The sequence below is a fragment of the Netta rufina genome, assembly GCF_964035555.1.
Source record: "Netta rufina genome assembly, chromosome: 1".
In the NCBI taxonomy this organism is placed as follows: domain Eukaryota; kingdom Metazoa; phylum Chordata; class Aves; order Anseriformes; family Anatidae; genus Netta; species Netta rufina.
The window spans coordinates 164,867,941-164,887,480 of record NC_140123.1 but is presented as its reverse complement, the minus strand read 5'-3'; the positions used below and the strand labels follow the sequence as shown (position 1 = coordinate 164,887,480).

Sequence of the window (19,540 nt, the reverse complement as noted above, 5' to 3'; positions counted from 1 at the left end):
CTTTTTTTTTTTTTTTTTTCTTCTTGAGATCAACTCGAGATCAACTCGATATTACAAAAAAGGTGATTTAAATCCAAGAAATACTGGATCAGTATCATGCTATTAAATTTGGGACTGCAGTAGGATTTTAGAGCAGCAAAGTGAGTGCCTGATCTAATGAAGATTTTTGGACAAATTATATTAAAAACTTGATAAATGCAGAATATATATTTTTTTTTCTGTAAAATGTCACCAAGTGCTCAAGCTTTCTTTTGCTGACCAAAAGCCCCTCTAAAAATTACTACTTTAATTACTTGATCATCAGTTGCAGCTCTGGTTTTGCTGTTCTTCATGCAAAACTAACAGAATGGCTATAGGTGGCAGCATTTGCTTTATGAAAACACAGAACTGTCACATTCAACATGCTCTTCAGAATGAACAAACAGAAAGTGTAGACAGTCATACTTGTTAATAGTCACCAGTTAAATTTTTCTTTTGATCTGTAAGGTAGGTACAAAATGGTCATTCACAGTGCACTTTTTATAAAGAATTGTATCCAAACCTTAGAAAATGCCTTATATTCGTGGTAAATTACTTCAGAGACTTCTTCCAGATGTAGCACTCCTGCTGAAAATTGTGCAACAGGAATTTGTACAGCTCATGCAATAAAGTCACCTGCTCTCTCTCCCCACCTACCCCTTTCTTTTTTTCCAGATTGATGTGACTTCCTTTGTCAAAAACTGTCATACAGATACATGTAACTGCAATCTTGGTGGGGACTGTGAATGTTTGTGTACCAGTATTGCAGCTTATGCCCACAAGTGCTGCCAGCAGGGAGCAGTGATACACTGGCGATCTCCCTCTCTCTGTGGTATGTACCTGGGCTGGCCTCACACCAGAGCTCACTCAGAGAAAGGGACATCTTTGGCTTTTCTCTTCCCAAAAATAAAAATCTGACAGAAGCAGGTGGATAATAGATATACTTTACATTTTTTATTTTATTTTTTTTCAAGCAGCCTGTGTGTTAACTGCTAAACACCTGAATATACCATCTTCCTTAAGAGGACTGGTTTTCTGAGAGGCTGTTGGAAAGACACAGGCACACCATTGTGGGGGATGCCCCACAATGTGTGGTGTAGCAAAGAGATTCAATCTGTTCTACTTTTCATTGGTAGTGGGAAGAGTTCTTAGCTATAGAACAATTAGTGCTTCTGGTCTGCTATTCAAATATAGCTCTATGTCACTGAATAAAAGCCGGAAGAAATAAAGTCACTAGTTGAAATACATTACAGAAAATGAAACTTCCTCTGACAAAAGTGAATTTTACATTTTTAGGATGAAGGTAAGCATGAACTCTATTGTTACTTTACAGTAATAATTTATTTTCTTTTTGTTTTAGCTTATGACTGTGAATATTACAATCAAGGTATGTAGTACTTAATATTACTCTCTTTGATTCATCCTGGTTTTTATATACCTTGTTCAAAACACTTAGGCTTCATGTTTGCTAGTATAACACCTAGCTATATGCTAGAAACAAATCTGTATTCCCTGATTACAACATCAAATCTGTTTTTATAAAGCATTCAGTTGCAAGCCATTGATTAAAAACCAGTAATTTCTCACATTGACCGCTCTAGAATATGGAAGGTGTTTTGGACATACTATCATCTTTCTTTCTGTACTATGCTATTTTGAAATACTTTTCTCCCCACCTATTATTTTGTTTCTCTTTAAAACAAACAAACAAACAAACAAACAAAAACAAGACACACTTGTCTTATATTGGTTCACTCAGAATAAACCTGAAAAAAAAACATTTAATATGGTAATATCTCTCTTTAGCTGTTATGATTTAGTTTATATCTCTTTAGTTGTTATGATTTATCTATTGGTTTATTTATTTATTTGTTTGGATTCTTGATTTGAGTATATGAGTTCAGTGAGCTCAGCAAGTAAGCAAAGCAAGTCTCCATGAGTCTTTCTGCTGTATGTCCAGAGACAGTGGGAGCATGGAAACAACTTACTTGTAAGTAAAAACACACATCTGGAATCTCAGATGAAATATGATACACTGCACACAGAAAACAAAACCAGCTATTGCTTGTGCTGGGAAGAGTCTCTATAAGCTGCAGCAGTGTTGGAGGTTATCTCATTTCTGTGCTCCCTGTTCCCTAGGGTAGGGTTACATAGTCACAATCACTTGAGCTCTCTGGACCTTCAGATCCATTAGACAGGATAGGTGACAAATATGTAATTTGTCACATATTCCTTGCTCATTTAATATCATTATATCACTATACTGACTATATTTTGCAATATAACCACTGATTTGTAACAAAGGTGTTTTCCTCTGCTTAGGCAGATACAGTAAAGTGTCACTGGAGGCAAGTACTTGAACACATGCCTTGTATTCTTGAGTTTCACAGGATGAATCTGCACAAAATTACTTTTTGACACTGTTTACTGGTGTTGTGCTACAATATCTGTGAGAACAAAATAAAATATATGGAAACTGGATATTGCATGTGGGATGTTAAAACATGAAAGATTTGGTTGATGATTAAGGAAACCCACCATTCCTGTTATTTTTTGGTGTTTCTTCCATTCAGTTCTGCTATAGGTATCTAAAAATACTGCATTTGTTTGTTTGTTTGTTTGTTTTCTGTGCAATATCTGATATATTATTTGGGAATTGTCTGGTGTGAATTAAAACAGATAATCTCACATTATTAAGGGATTCAGATATTGACACATTGTTGTGCATCTAACAATGTTATATATGGTTATTACCATTTGAATTTTCACCCCACTGAACTAATTGCCTTTGGTGTTGTGAAATTTAAGTCTTTTTATCCAGAAAGGAATGGTGTAGACATAATGCATCTCTGATGATACTGAGTTAAGATTAATCATCATCATCATAATTAATCTGATAGGATTTTTAGGGGAAAAAGAAAGGAAAAGAAAAGAAAAGAAAAGAAAAGAAAAGAAAAGAAAAGAAAAGAAAAGAAAAGAAAAGAAAAGAAAAGAAAAGAAAAGAAAAGAAAAGAAAAGAAAAGAAAAGAAAAGAAAAGAAAAAGAAAACCCTCATATTTTATGAATATTTGTCACACTTATTAAGTTATGCTATTGGCTTTTATTCTAAATTGGCTTGTTTTCTTTCTATTTTCCTTCTTATATTGTAATATAAAAGAGTTTGCACTAACTCAATCAAGAATTTGGTTGAACCAACTGATGGGATGATTCTTTGACTTGGCAAGTGTAGTTAGAACTGGTTTGTTTCTATGTTTAAAGGGTGAAGGTGTTAAATAATCTTAGTGTTTCCTAATGTCTCAATTCATAACCTCAACATTTTCAGCATGTGGGTGGATTGCTGTGCCATGCAGCACATTTTTGAAGTCAGGGAGAAGCTCTAGAAGGAAGTTAGCTTGTTCTTGTGCTCCAGAATGCAGAAATGAGACCTATTACATTTTGAAATTGGTAAGATACATGATTTTCTACACTGGTCTCACAAGTACTCTACCGTAAAGTAACTAACTCCTGTACTGTAAAGTAACTAACGCCTTAGAATGAGAGTAGTATTCATGCAATAAACTTCCTGTGGCATCCTGTCATAGATTTGGATACTGTGCAAGCATTTGTAGGAAGTGAGATATTAAAAAAGAAGGGAAAATTGGCTAACTGCAATCACACAAATGTGACTTTCAATACATCCTTTTTAGCAATTTGCAGCCTGTAATGAGCATCATACAGTAGACAATGCTTTTCTGCTGTAGAGCAGTCCAACCCTCTACTTTAGCAGAATTTAGATATTGCTAGGTATACCTAGCTTTCTACAATATTCCTTGCAATGTGGAATTTTGTCTTACTTAAAAAGTAGTAAGAAAATCAAGGGCAGTATGTGTTGACCATTGAATGCCATCAAAACACCTTCTGGTGTGTGGGATGGCTCTTCCTCTGATTCTTTTTAGTTCTGCATGATGTCAAACTGTTGAACATTTGTGGAAACTTTCTCAGTAACAGCTTAGTCCTGCTTTTGCTGAAGTCACAGGCAAAATGTCTGTTAGTATATGGGGATGAACATCCCATGATTTAGGGTAGAGTCGGTAATTGACTTGCCACTTCCATAAAAGGGATCACATTGTGGCAAGTTTGTGAGCTTCCAGTGTATACAAACTCTAGCATAGCTTCATTATAAAAACACTGGTTATTTTCTTGCAGTTCTCTTCAGAAAATGGTGTTTAACTTCTAGCAAAGCCAAATCTCATTATTAAGATAAGTTCTTCCCTCTTAGAAGAGTCATATCAGAGAGCAGATGTTCTAGGTTAGGATAGGGGTTCAGTCTTCTCACTGGTATTAAAGGATTAAAAGCTTTCTCAAAATTTACAAAGCTTGTTTATTACTCACAAAGCAAGGTCTTAGAAGTATGCTGCTCTTGGTTCTTTCAGTGGGGTATAGTGACAAAGACTGATGCTGTTATATCTCAGTATATCCCCGTGAGCCTTTCCAGCCCCGCAGAAATAGCTTTAAGGGTATGTTATAGGATGTCTGGGGCATAGTTGGGACAGCAGCATTTTGGCAGCAGTACCAGCTGAAGTTGTTGTCACCGCTATATTGGCATGAACTTTTGGATGACTATGTGCTGAACCAGACTGGAAAATTTAGCTGGTCATTTTTCAGTAGGATTAGTTTACTGATGAAGTACTTAGGATGGCATAACAAATGGGGCTTTAGGGGGACAGAAGCAAGTGGTCTGTGGGAGAAGATGAACTAGACAACTGCTTAAGCAAGGGTGCTGCCAAAAGTTCAATTACAGCCTTCTTTTTTAATTGCCTTGTAGATATTGGAGTAGTTTCAGTGTCTATTTGGGGAGTAATATTAAAGTTACTCTGTTGATGTTACAAAATATGGAAATAAGGACACATGAAAGACAAAATACTACACAAAGGCAACCCAGATTGCTTTCTTGCATGTGCCATTTTATGAGGATCGCTTCCCACACTTTATGCTCACTTTGTATCGATTCTGTTCTGGAAAGCAAGCAAAGAGGAACGGAGTACCTTGAACAGATAGATACAGACCTACTCCAGCATAATACCTTGAGGCATTGAGCTGTAGTTCATAAAATATTTGATTCCAGGTAAGGTGAAACATTTAAGGCAATATATTATGTCAGCTAAGGCTTAAGTTTTGTATGTTATGCAAGTAGGATTGTTTTTTCTTTTAAAATTTGATTTTTCTTCCCTTAGGGCTTGGTGAAGGACCCTATATTTTGTCAAGTTCTGGAGAAAATGACATAATTATAGGAGCTAATGTATCTAGTAGAAGGATATTTCCCCTGCCTAGAACTGGAGCATATGGAAATGTATTTTTCAGTTTCATGATAACTCCAGGTCTTTTCAAAGATAAAGATTTATGTAAGTGTTCTCAACATTACTGTGAATGTCAATACATATTTTTCAAACTATATGAATGTTTTTTGCTGCACCTTCTAAACCTAAAATAGTCTAGTTATTTTTAGTTATTAGAGTAATAACAATGAAGTGAGGACTTCTGAGGACGAATACTGACTTTTTGGAAAAAAATAGTGAAAAACATACCTGCCAGCTCTAAAGCTGACTTTTCAGAAATTGTTTTAGATATGCTGCAAAATATGAGTGAAGAATTCCTTCTTGAGAAAAATGTCATTAGATTGTATTACTGTAAAATAGAAAAATTTGCATATGTATCTAAAAAATAACAATTCTGAAGATCAGTGAAGAAAATCTTGTCTTCAGTAAAATAATTTCTTTTCTATTCTTTTTTTTGTGACTGTTAATGCACCATAAAGCATGCAAATTAGAACAACCAATTTGGCTCCTGCATTATTAGTGAACAGTATCTCAATATAACGTAGAAGGAAGTTTCTTAGGTCAACAGCTATTCCTAAAGTCTATTCTTCATTTATCAGAGACAGACCCAACCAATATATCCAAAAAGAGATGTTTAAATATTTTGCCTTCTGCATATGTTTTCTTTTCTTCATGTACACTGAGTTTGTGCCACTGAAGTCAATACTGACTTTCTCATTGCTTTCTGTAGTTACAGAATTTAATTTTTTGACAAAATTCTAAACCCTCAAAAGTCAACATGGAGAAGGGCTGTATTTACTATAAAATTTGAAACTATAGGCACAAGCTGTGGACAATTTTCCATGTAGGTTTTTAGCTACAATTTTAAAAACAGAAAGTGTATAAAATAGAAGAATTAGTTCAGTCTTGTCCAATTTTCCAACCAGTGTCAAGTATAAGTACTTGACATAAGTATATTCATTATGTCTGTGTAATACAGAGTTTTCATATTTGTGAGGGATGAAGTAGTGCTCATCTAGATTAAAGATATTGTTAGATTGTATTCAAGGCTACAAACAGATCTGAAGTCAGCCTTATTCTAAGTTCTTAAACTCTCAGAGAATTTTCTCCACATTCCATTTTCAGGAGGAGTAGAAAAAACAGAGGGTTAAGTCTTTTATTTACCCATGAGTTTTCTTACTGTATTTCTGGATATGACTGCATGTAGAAAGAGCTTGACATGAAGATGAAGTAAAGCATGGTCTTACAGAATTTGCAATGTTACTTACTAAACAAATTTCATTGCAGTTGAACAGTTGGATGTCCAAAGCTTAGGAAAAACTATCTCCATTTGAGCATATCCCAAGCTGAGACTGCTTATGAATTATTTTGAAGGCTGGTAGTAGTAGGCAGAATGTAGTTTTTTTCTGATTAGCTCTTTTGTGAGTTCTGCATTATGCGATCACTTGAAGTTTCTTTTTGACCTGCATTTCTACCTTTTCCATACCATAGATTATTTATTTATTTTTCTATAAAGCAGGTGTTTGAAAGGAGCCACTTAGCCAATATATAGATTGAATCTCACTTTCAGACTGTTTTCTATGAAAAGTTTGCAATTAATTTACTTTTATTTATTTATTTATTTATTTATTTTGTCGAAGCTCTCTCTCTTGTTTCCCTTGAATCTGCTGAAAGGCCAAACTACTTTCTGTACATACATGCTAATGAAACCATTGGGCTGGAACAGTGGCAGGCAAGTGCCTCCTTTCGGAGACGAGCCACGTTTTTCCACCACCATGGCCTCTGGAGTCCAGGGCTCAGTGCCTTCGAACTGCACAGTAAAAAAGGCTTTTTCATCATTCTCACATCATCTGGTGTTAAAGTGGCGAAGTATGATGACTCGGAAGAATTCAAACGTCTAAGTAGCTTTAGTATTGAAGGTAAATTTTGCATAACCTGCAGGGATAAGTTTGATTTCTTCTGCTTGCCTTCAGAGCATTTCTCATGCATTAGCAATAGTAACAAATATTTTTATCCTATTCTTAATTACTATTCTGTCTTTGTCTTCCATTCTACATCCAAATGTTATTATTATTATTTTCAGATACAAAGGACACTTTATCTTTTGACTATATTGTCATTGTTTTATTCTTTCAAAATAAATGTGGCATGTCACAAAAAGTGCATGTTAATGTCTTGTTATTGAGCTACAGATATCTTTTATTATTTTTTTCTTAAACAAATGGAGTAACAGTATCACATCTGAAACAAAGAATACATTCACTGTGTTTAACTATGTTTAACTGATCTTTTTAAACAGAATATGTTGTGAAAAATGAGTAGTTGTTTGTATCTTTGATGTTTCAGTGTCTTTTACCTTGACTGAATTTAAAATACTTATTCAAATGACATAAATGAACAAAATCTCACCTGTTAAAGTTCTTGAATATTTCCATACCAGGTTTTCCTTTTTTACATTTTTATGAAAATTCCAAGGATATAAAAAATACTATAAATGTATGTGGTTTTTTTTTGTTTGTTTGTTTGTTTGTTTGTTTTTTACTACTAAACCAATAAATAATACCTTCTTCTTTCTCAGAACTCAGTGCCTCTGTGCCTTATAGAAGGATGTGTGAATGGAGATATGAACCTTGTGCTAATCCTTGTTTTAAAACATGTAGTGATCCTGAAGGAATAGCATGTAAATTTCTTCCTCCGTAAGTCAAATTAAGCTCAATATTACTGCTATATTTTTTCATTTAATGTTCATACAGTATGTTTTCTGAAAATTACTTCAGCTGCAATGTCCATTAATTTTTAGTCATCCAAATTTCAATAGCAACTCTCACAATTAGTGTGAAAACATTTGCAACAAGCCACTTGTTTTCCATGTTGTATATTCTTGTTTACATGCGATCTTTTGTCATAAGGAACAAAGAATAAAAGGGTTTGTATTTAGCCTAGGGGATTAGCTTCTGGTAGTGCTAGGTTGACATATATAAATGAAATGAACTCTGTTCCCTTCAATGGATATTACATATTCAAATCCTAAACTAGTGTCTCATGATACTGTAACTGATTTAATCCTTCTGGTGGTTAAAAGTTTGAGACCAAAAGCTAGAGGAATAGTTAGGGTGAATGACGCCCTCTCCTGTGAGAGGGTGGAACTTTATACTAAAAGATGGTCTTTGGCATGACAGGAGGGATTTTACCCTGCTGGTGTTAGTTTGTTAGTCTTAGTAACAAGCTTTCCTGTTTCCATGGATCTCCCCAGCATCTATGGAAAGTGAATTTTTATAAATAAACCAAAAGAAAATATGTCTAAAAACTCAAGACACAAAATCCGGTGGAAAAGAAATGATATTTTGAATTTCAGATTATCTCCATGGGCCTATGCAATCTGTAGTTAGGGTTATTTCTAATATAACTAATTTCCTGTCTTGCTATTTTTACATTTTTTTCTGTATTGGCAGACTGGTTGTTTATTAAATAATTTTATTATTAAAATTCCCCCCATAATTAAAAGGTAAGATAATATATAGACTTGAATGAGACTTTTTATAGAGTCAGTCTAAATATCTTTATATCTGAAATGAACATATCTGGGCAAAACAGCACTCTTGCAAGTTAAGTTCTTGGTCCTGTTGGAATCTGTTCAGCTTAGGCACCTGAACTTCCACCTGTTTGTGGAAGCAGAATGCTCCAAAGCCATCACATCCATCAGTATATGCAAATAATTGATTATTAACAATTTAGAAACAGAATTGTGCTGTCTCATTGACCTTAATATAACTCAGAATTCTGTGTTCATCTTTACACCGGAAAGTTCTCAGAACTCTGATGTGGAAGACATTCAAATGTTTCATTTTACCAAAATAAAATAATTAAAAATTGATTTATATTTCTGCTGTGGCTTTAGAAGTAACTATACAATATTTTAAAGGGTTGAAGGATGCTTGCCATACTGTCCCAAAAACATGATCCTTGATGAGGTCACACTTAAATGTGTTTACCCAGAAGATTGTAAGTATATTTTATGATATTAATCTAATCTTATAAAGTGTTTTACAGATAATGAGAAGTGATTTAATCAGATGTATTTTGATTTTATTATTATTATTTATTTTTATTAAATGTTTTAACAAAATATCTTTCTATTTAAGAGCTTCTCTCTGAGACCTAGGCTCCATTCCCAGTCATCCAAAATAAATCTTCTACATTCATATGAGTATTTACATTGAATACCTTCATTTATCTAATAGCATGAAATTCAACATTTCTGGTGTTTTTAGACTTACTGTAACCGTGATTTGACTATATAATGCTAGAGTGTCATATGTATATGAAAGATCTCAAATGGAAAAAATATTGCTGCGGTGAAAAATTCAGACTTTTCAGTAGGTGAACCATCCCTAACAGCTTCCTTATATCAATTTAATAACTTCTGGTGTGTGAAGATACCACTATTTGCTTATTTTTGGAATATTGCATTCTTTTAACACAACTATTGCATTTTAATACTTATTTTTTTCCTTTACAAATTTAAATTAATTGCATTTTGATATTTGCTAGTACAAAGTTATCTCACATATTACACTGCCTTCCAAAGATGTAAAAGAAGATAACATACTCTATAATCTACTTATGCCAATTTTCTTTACTATTTTAGATTTACTGAATTTTCCATAGAGTTCCCTTGTTGCTTCAAAACTGCTCTGCAAATTCAAGGTTTTCAGTAATAATAAAAATTGGCTACTCCATTTGCAAAGAAAATTAGAATCTTCTTGAGAGTGAGTTGAGTTCCTCAAAGCCATCAGGCAACCTGGAACCTTTGGTAACTTATCTTTTCAGCAAAATTATGCTCTGATTTGTTAGTATTTAAATGGGACTTGAGTATACATAGATGTTGCTATCTTGCTTTACCAATAACCCACAAAAGACAGTGAAATGTGCATTTTCATTTTAGGTATACCTGTGACACCTGTGGAATCAGCAATTGAAACAAAACCTTCAATGTTATATCCTCACATGATTACTACCAGAGCGACATTTCCTCAGAAACATCCTATTCTTGTTACTTCAGGGACTGAGTCAACTCATACCCATATGACAACCGAAATTACCATGAAGGCAAACACAACATCAGCAGGAATGAATATGTCAGCGCAGTCCATTACAGACTTTTACTCACTGGAAGCATCTAATGCAGCCACCTATTCGACATTTTCATTATCAAGTACAGTGGAGCCTTCTGGTGTACCTCACAGCACAGCAAGCCCTTCTGTCCTTTCCAAACTCATATCTTCAACAGATTTTCTAACTGCTTTTCAAACTTCAGCAGTCACATCATATACTGTCAGTTCTACCCCATCTATAACTTTACCTATTCCAATAACAACTTCAACAACCTTACTCAGTGCCAGTCCTCTTCCAACAGGTTCTACATTTTTAATACACAATTCACTGGGGGTAGTTCCACTTCCACTTGAAGCATCAACCGCCCAGACAGGAACTGTTCCCTCTACCTCAACAAATTTGATCTCCAAACCATCACCTGTCACTTCTGAGCTGCCAGCAGGGAATGTGAGGAGTAGGAGTCCTTCAGTAAGTCATTCTAAGGGAACAGGAGTATCTTCTGAAGTGTCTTTGCCTGTTTTGCTGGCTGGCAGAGCAACTTTCACAAGATCCATATTTCTTCTAGGTTCACGGCTGACATTAAGTACACCTACTTCTCCTGTATCCACTTTGTTAGAACTATGTCTGGTTTTGGCCAACCTGTAGTTCACTCAACACCCATTTCTGCATTGACTTCAGCAGCTTCTCAAATTCCTAAAACAACTAGATTTGAGAAAATTAATCACAGCTTCATCTTTGGAAGCAACCAAACCCTTGTCTAAAACTTCTCTGGTACCATTAAATACAAGTTCTTTAGCTAGGTTTTCTCCAAAGCCATTTTTATCTTCAGTGGAAATTTATGTGACTGTTTCTAAGCAGACATCTCCATTAATGAAACGCAGTATTTCTACTGCTTTGCCCATAGTGAAATGCCCATAGAGATCTTTACCTCAAGTTGCTTCTCAAATCCCTATAAAAATTTCTTCAAGTCCTTCTATAACACACACAGTCTCAATACCAGTGCATTCTCTGACTACTTCCCTGAAGCCCAAAGCTATGAGAGATGTCACTGTTGTCGCAAAAAGTATTTATAAAGAACCTTCCACTTCTCTAGTCTCTACTAGTCAATCCTACAATCTCTGATATGTTTTTAGCAAGCTTAGCCTCAACAGAAAATAAATACATAAGGCTCATTGATTCCTTTTCACTGTCATTCATTTCTAAAAAGCCAAAGAAAATCTTTAGTTCTACAGTCTTCCCTATTAGGACATTGGTATTACCTCCAAATGCAACATTACCACTGAAAAAATTACAGAGTACCTAATAAGTCCTCGCACAGAGATGAAAGTCATGCCTGTTGCACAGAGTGCAAGCACTTTCTTTCCTAAAGATCTTTCTTTCACAATACCATCATCTCTACTTAAAATCTTATCAACATCACTACCATCCTCTGTGACATCTCATACTACAAGTTTTTCAGTGATTCCCATATTCAGCAGGACATCTTCATTAACACAAAATATAACTGCTACCCAAATACCAGTTTCATCTCTAGATGCACAAGGAGTCTCAAAAGGTCCAGTTACAGACTTTGCAACTTCTGCAGATTTTCCTACATTCGCTTTAAACGTTAGCTGTTGTACTTGCCTTTCAGCAGCACTAAACACATCCAGTATAATGCCCTCTTTACTAATGCCTAAAACTCCTAAGGTCACTTTAGAAAGCCAGTCTGGTAGGGTCTCCATGTCTTCACCTCCTCCTAAGACCACTCATATCTCTACTGTTTCTCTAGGAAAACAGAGTTCTTCAGTAAGTTCTTCAGCAGAAGATGGAAGAATATCAGTTATGTCAGCTGGAATCATCACTCAATCCACTACACCAATGATAATGAACACAACAGTGAATGCTACATCCCTAAAAGCATCTTACACTTTTGTAAAAATACCACCTAGTTCTTCAGCCAGTTTATTAATTGCTTCTGACACTACTGTAGCCCCTAGGATTACTACAAAAACATCTGATTCTTTTGTTGCTGATTTGAAGTTTCATATGGCTTCATCTTCAGTTTCTACTACCATAGAAACGCCTATGTATGTATCACGCAAGTCTTTATTTACATCTCCAGCATCTCACGTTTCAGAGAGCAGTACAGAAACTCCAAAAATGACAATCATGAAAACAACTGGTACTACAAACCCATTGTCACAGACAAAGAGTTTGTCATTTACAGCTTCAGAATTTAAGTATGCAACCTTATTTGAAAGAACTTCAGATACTTTAGAAAGCAGCCAGACTTCACATTTGCAAAGAAATGTAACCAAGACAAAGTCAACCACAACAGAGAAATCTTCCCTGCCTTATTTGACAGTACCTGCAGGTCAGAGTTCACCCTTTTCAAGAGAAAGAAATATAACCTTAGCAAAAAATCTCTCTGAAGTTCCAGATGTAACAACATCAGATTGGTCTAAAATTCTAACACAGGAAACAGGTAAACCTTATTTCAATTTAACAAAGGCCAGAGTTGGAGAACTGAACTATAATAGATTTATCCCATTCTATTGGTGAAATGGTGCTTTCTTCCCCTTCAGAGACTGTGGAAACACAAACTTCTCTGGCAAGCACAGAAACATTGACAGCTATAGCTGACAAGGCTTCTTCTGGCACAATGATGCATGCACTGTCGTATACATCTTCTGAATGCGTGGTATGATAAGTTTTACTTGCCTTGATGTGTTAATGTATGGATATCTATACTGATATTCAGCATGTTATACCAGAGATTTTAAGTATCTTTTTTTGTGTGCTTTTTTTTTTTTTTTTTTTTTTTTTTTTTTTTTTCTATTGTGTAAAAATGAATTATTCTTAGAGGATTGTTGTATCACTGCACTTTTACTGCCCTGGTATATTTTGCAACTTAGATATCACAGAATCAAAGAATCACAGAATTGTCTAGGTTGGAAGAGACCTCAAGATCATTGAATCCAACCTCTGACCTAACACTAACAGGCACATGGGAGAATAGACCAACCCCCCCTCCCCCCCCCCAATATGTTGCTCAGGAAAAAAAAAAAGTCTAAAGCTATATGCTGATTCTAGACAGCAAAATATATTTCTGAGGTGCAGAAAAAAGCCATAGTCCATAGAAATGGGAGTTTTGTGCATAATCGGACCTTTCTGTTTTGCTTTTCTTTCTTTCTGATAGGGTATAAAATGATGGGAATGCATGATTCTGTATTTTTTTAAATGTGTTTGTATTATAATGGTTTATATAGAGTATTCCACTGTCACTAGCTGGAACAGGAGGGGTGTAGGTGAATTGACATTCATCACTGTCATATGTGACAAATAAGCAATTTTTTCCAAAATAACTGATGCAAATAACAACTGCACAATAATTAAGTCTATACAGCAAAGTTAGACACTCAGTATTTAAATTGGAGGACATTTTTGCCTCACCCAAGCCTCCTTGGCTTGTCAGCCTGAAGAATTTAACTGTCCAAACTATATTCAGAATTCTGCTTATTTTAATGCAATTTATTTTAATGCCTTTTTTTTTTTTTTTTTTTTTTTTTTTTTGTGGGTATGTATTTATTCTCTCCGAGGAAGTGCTACATTTTTGTTCCCAGTGTTCTGGTTACTTAGGGGTCTTTTATTTTCTAGTACTAGCAGCGCAGAATATTAATTTAATTATCTCTCTCTCTTTTTTTTTTTTTTTTTAACCTGTGACCAGGTTGCCTGGGAGAGATCTAAAGCCTATGGTTAGCTTGCTGATATCGTATGCATCTCATGGTAGTCAAATGCAAGATCAGGTGTTTGTACTGTATCTAAAGTTGCATGACAAAAGAATATTTCAGTCCAGCTTCCAGACCCAAAGTCAAATATATAGGAGGAGTCACATAGATATGTTAATTCTGTCTCAGAGTAGGGCAATAAACAAGCGATCACCTGGACTTCATAAGTACAATGAGTGTAAAGTTGACTCTGGTTGTTTTTTCCATATATGACAGCCAAGATATCTTGAACCTGTCGACAAATGTAGCCAGTATATATGTGTTAATATGGGTTGGATGTTATACAACCTTTCAAGGAACTGTCCTAAGGATGTGAAGAAGCCAGACTGTGGTTTTCGAGGAATGCCAGTTCAAGTTAACACTGATAGTTGTTGCCCAGAATGGGAATGTCCCTGTAAGTCACCATTTTACTATTATATACTTACAACACAGAGACTTAATACGGAAATTTCAAGTAATAAATTAAGGGATTAATACAGTGGGAAGATTAATTTGAACACTGAAATGAGTTTAAAGGAGATTTTTATGGGCCTCATCGGCAAAACAATGAAATATATTAAATGCTTTGTTATCTTTAAATTAGCATTCAGGACAGTCAAAAAGATTGTTGAACTGAAAACATTGCAATTAGATCTGCAAATCAAATGTCAACATTTTCAACTGAAAATCTTCAGAATTTCTATCATTAGAAAACATTGAGATGTTTACACTTTTGGGAAGAAAAATTAAATTCTTGTTTTTCTGAAAGACCCTCCCCCCCCCCCCCCAAACTTCACTTAGCTCTAAAAGGAGTACTTAATTATATTTAGAAACTGTAGAAATGGGCAGCAGACTGTCTATCAAGGGAACCAGAAGGTTGAAGAGAAGTCATATTAAAAGCCTTGCATCATTTCTGAAACACAGATCACATTTTTATATATTTATTTCAAGATAGAATGGATGTGTATCTTGCTATCAGCATGCCAAATGTTTGTATACATTAATGTATATATTTCATCTAACAATGTACAGATTCATTAATCTTGTAAAACCTTCTTGTAAGTGAAAATTTTTACCATTTTAAAATTTCCTGGGCATATAGCACTTGGTTAAGCTATGTCCACTGAATAATACAAGGTGCTTCTTCTTGTGGCTCAATATGCTATCTACAGAAAAATGCCACCATTATATACATGAATGTACCTCATATGAAAGCAACTACTGCTCAAACTAATAATGTTTTTAGAAATTCCTAGTATTCTGTTTCATGATAACCTCAATAAATGACAGTTCTTTTTTAGGTCAATGTTCTGTACTGTCTGAACTGAGTGTTATTACATTTGATGGAAACAACATAGCCCTCTGTAATATGGCTTCCTATATTCTAGTCAAGCTACCAGGAGAAATTATTGTTGCTCATATAGAAAAATGTCCTTCTAATCAGGTAAGATACTTGCTTTTCCTCAATAATTTGTCTTGAATGTTGGTGTTATAGGTATGAAAAAGCGCAAAAATGCATCACTAAAAACTTTCATTTTTCAAAAATTCATTTTTCATATTTTTTTCATATTATTTTTTTTCATATCAAATCATTTCAAATATCAAATTCATTTTTCATAAATTCAACTGAATTTATACTTTACAGTATTGTCAAAATGAAGAAATATTTGGAATACTTGGAGAAATCTTTTGTCTTTATTTAAGGAAGGTAGTAGAAGTTCAGGATTAGTATGATGAGATACTTTGCAATTGTCTGCCTCTCTGCCTGCAGAGGGAGTCCAGACATTTCATTTTTGGACTGCCATTTTTCATCAGGTCGGTCTCATCCTTAGAGTCTGCACAGATGTTTCTTTTGCTTTGCAATGTTTTAGATGTGTTCTTTTGAATTACTCTTTTCACTGTTTCTTGGATGAAGACTAAAGGTGTGATTGTAGCTTACATAGGCAAATGAGAAGTCTGTAGTTGTATTTATTTAATAAATATTTTCTAAAAGGGTTTTATAACATATGCTGAGATTCATGAGGCTATTAATGAGTTGCTCTCAATGTTAAAGGTGATTCATTGGAAGCCAGCTGAACTATGGTATACATGAGTTGCAATCGTGTGTGGAAAGATGTTTTAGTAAAATTGTTTTATCAGAGTTAAGGCAGGGGATTATATTGGGATGACCATTATATCCCTAAGTATTCTTTTTTTAATCAACTTGTCTAGGTTGTTGGGTTGTCTTTTCTGTATTATTTGCCATATAAACCCCTTTTATTTAGCTTTTTAATAAGTAAAGAAAGTTTCTAAAATTAGTTAATTGAAAGGTGCAGTGTATTACTGGGAAATGTGTATTATTTTTTATTATTTATTATCATTATTTATTATTTATTATTATTTATAAGGAATATATTGGATGATTTAAATTAGGAAGCTGATTGTAGAAGAACTTTTAAACAAAAAGAGAACATTCAACTTATTCTTGCCAAATAAGAATTCTGCTGATTATCATTGCACTTCTAATCTACTTTTTATTTTTCAGAGTGCAAATTCAATAAGAAATCTAGTAAGTAGTTTTTTCCTTTGTTAATTATAAATTGTACGGGTATTACATATATTGAAATAGTTGTTCTACTCCTTAAAACTTTTTTATCACTTTTTTTTTTTTTTCTTTCAAGGTTTCCCCTGCAAGCACTTCAGGGCTCTGTTTTAAGAAGTTGAATGTAACAACACATAGATCTAAATTACTTATTAATCGTTTAGCAAGAAAAGTAAGTATATATCACCAACATATATGTGTACATTTAAGCGATAACTGGAGAGCTATTCTGTTATAGAATACAGTAGGTCAGGCTTATAGTGAATGTAGTACAAGACTAGGATTACTTCTGCAGTTCATGTTCCTGGTAATTTATGGTATGCTAGAAGAAAAAATTACATTTCTGATACTAAGCCTCACTTGCCTTTTATACAACACTTTACAGAATCACAGAATCACAGAATTTTCTGGGTTGGAAGAGACCTCAAGGTCATCGAGTCCAACCTCTGACCTAACGCTAACAGTCCCCACTAAACCATTTCCCTAAGCTTTACATCTAAACGTCTTTTAAAGACCTCCAGGGATGGTGACTCCACCACTTCCCTGGGCAGCCTGTTCCAGTGCCTCACAACCCTTTCAGTGAAGAAGTTCTTCCTAACATCTAACCTAAAACTCCCCTGGCTCAACTTAAGCCCATTCCCCCTCGTCCTGTCACCAGGCACGTGGGAGAACAGGCCAACCCCCACCTCGCTACAGGCTCCCTTGAGGTACCTATAAAGAGCGATAAGGTCGCCCCTGAGCCTCCTCTTCTCCAAGCTGAACAAGCCCAGCTCCCTCAGCCGCTCCTCGTAGGACTTGTTCTCCAGGCCCCTCACCAGCTTCGTTGCCCTTCTCTGCACCCGCTCAAGCATCTCCATGTCCTTCTTGTAGCGAGGGGCCCAAAACTGAACACAGTACTCGAGGTGCGGCCTCACCAGAGCTGAGTACAGGGGGACGATCACCTCCCTAGCCCTGCTGGTCACACCGTTCCTGATACAAGCCAGGATGCTGTTGGCCTTCTTGGCCACCTGAGCACACTGCTGGCTCATATTCAGCCGACGAAGTGATTAAAGTGATTTGAGATTTTAAAGAAGCTACAAAAGGCATTTATATTTGAGACAATATTTCCAGAAAACCTAGAACAGAATACTTTTGCAAGATTTGATAAGTATTTAGGCTGTCATTTCTGCTAGACAATAACAGATTAGAACAGATAACTTCGAATAATCAGAATAATCATTTTTTTTTGTTGTTGTTTTTTTGTTTTACCAGATGATATAGGATAAATAATATTTATTGCTTCCTTAATTAGAAAAGACTTCCATGTCATTATTTTTTCTCATGCCTACTTCATCTGCAGTTACAGAGTTGCTAACAGGAAGCACTGTGATATAAACACAGTGACTACTGCTATTGTATGTGGCAGACACTGTAAAATTATCTTTTGCTTTAAGATGCAAATAAATATAAAACACATCCTTGCAATCTGCTTTTGTCCCTAAAATGTATTTGGTTTATTGTAGGTAGTACTGGATTCTGTAATTCCATCATTACCATTTTCAAAAGAAGGACTGAGTATTCAGGATACTGGTGCAATGTATGTAATTAATACCCCAGCTGGTATTAGCATCAAGTGGGCTCATGTTACAGGCATCATAGATATACAGTATGGATTACACTCTAACACATCAATGAAGACAGAAGGACTTTGTGGTGAGGCTATGGTCGCAATTAATTACTTTCATGTTTACAATTTACACCTTCCTTTTGTGTCTGTGATCTGTTATCCCTATAGCTTTCCTTGTGACTCACAGTAGTTACACTGACAATCATATCTGAGGTAGGCTTGTGAATTTGTATTAACAGGGATAAATCAATAATCCTGTTTGAAAGCAATGATTGATAACAGCAGTTTTCAGAACAAGTAATGATCAATACACTGTATTTAACTATCTTTTTTTTTTTTTTTTTTAAATGTACTCATCTCTTCCTGTGCTAAGAATATCATTGAAGCCAAGCAAAGAAAAGGGCAAAACTTTATATGGAAAAGTGACTGCTGAAGTTCAAATACAGAGAGTATGCTTCAATGATTATAGGAGAAAGGGATAACTATAGGATGCTGGCAGTGTCAGCTAGTGCTATGCAAACACTGATAAAAGGTGTAACTTGGGAAGGGTCTGAGTTCTCTAAGGATGGTGAATCCAAATCCAGACGTGTTACAGTTGGATCTAGAGTCAAAGACTGTTTGAGGTATCTCAGACTTAAATTACAATGACAGTAAATTTTGCATGTTCCAAGCTTCCCTAATAATATCTTTATAACTCTGCCAGTATGAATTTTATGGAAAAACGTAAGCAGGTATTCTAGAGTAACATTAATTGCATCATAAATGTTCATTTTCTAGTGTATTTATTTTATTGAAATCTATCCCATATTGATCAGATTTTTTTTTTTTTTTTGAAATATTTCAATCTGCTTTTAGTTTTAAAAGCAAACAAAATAATTCAGGTATGGTTTACATTTTCATTCTAAGCAGATTAAGTATTTAAAATCAATTTCCGTATTCTGCTTGAACAAAAGGAAAGTTCTCCTACATCTTATGAGGGAAGGGGAATGCTGGCTGTGGCAGATACTGCACCTTTTCCCAGTATCATGCCCAGTATCTTCTCTATTCAAACCTGAAAGGTTGTGATGAGATGAGATTGCAGGTAGAAAGTATTATAGAATAGTTGCTCTTTGTGTCATGAAAAGACAGGAGGAAGATGAATATGCACAAAAATCCA

At 34.9% G+C, this 19,540-nt stretch overlaps 1 protein-coding gene across 1 annotated transcript in view; it reads left to right on the top strand.

Moving 5' to 3' along the window:
• The window catches only part of OTOGL (otogelin like), a gene marked incomplete at its 3' end in the record, with an annotated part of 96,164 nt that overhangs the window by 56,757 nt on the left and 19,867 nt on the right, over positions 1 to 19,540 (top strand). The window contains 14 exon segments of the mRNA XM_084305824.1: positions 694 to 850; positions 1,379 to 1,405; positions 5,232 to 5,399; positions 6,974 to 7,252; positions 7,912 to 8,029; positions 9,256 to 9,335; positions 10,279 to 10,548; positions 12,220 to 12,958; positions 12,960 to 13,131; positions 14,435 to 14,612; positions 15,499 to 15,641; positions 16,722 to 16,745; positions 16,858 to 16,950; positions 18,281 to 18,470. Coding sequence (XP_084161950.1) covers positions 694 to 850; positions 1,379 to 1,405; positions 5,232 to 5,399; positions 6,974 to 7,252; positions 7,912 to 8,029; positions 9,256 to 9,335; positions 10,279 to 10,548; positions 12,220 to 12,958; positions 12,960 to 13,131; positions 14,435 to 14,612; positions 15,499 to 15,641; positions 16,722 to 16,745; positions 16,858 to 16,950; positions 18,281 to 18,470 — 2,638 coding nt within the window.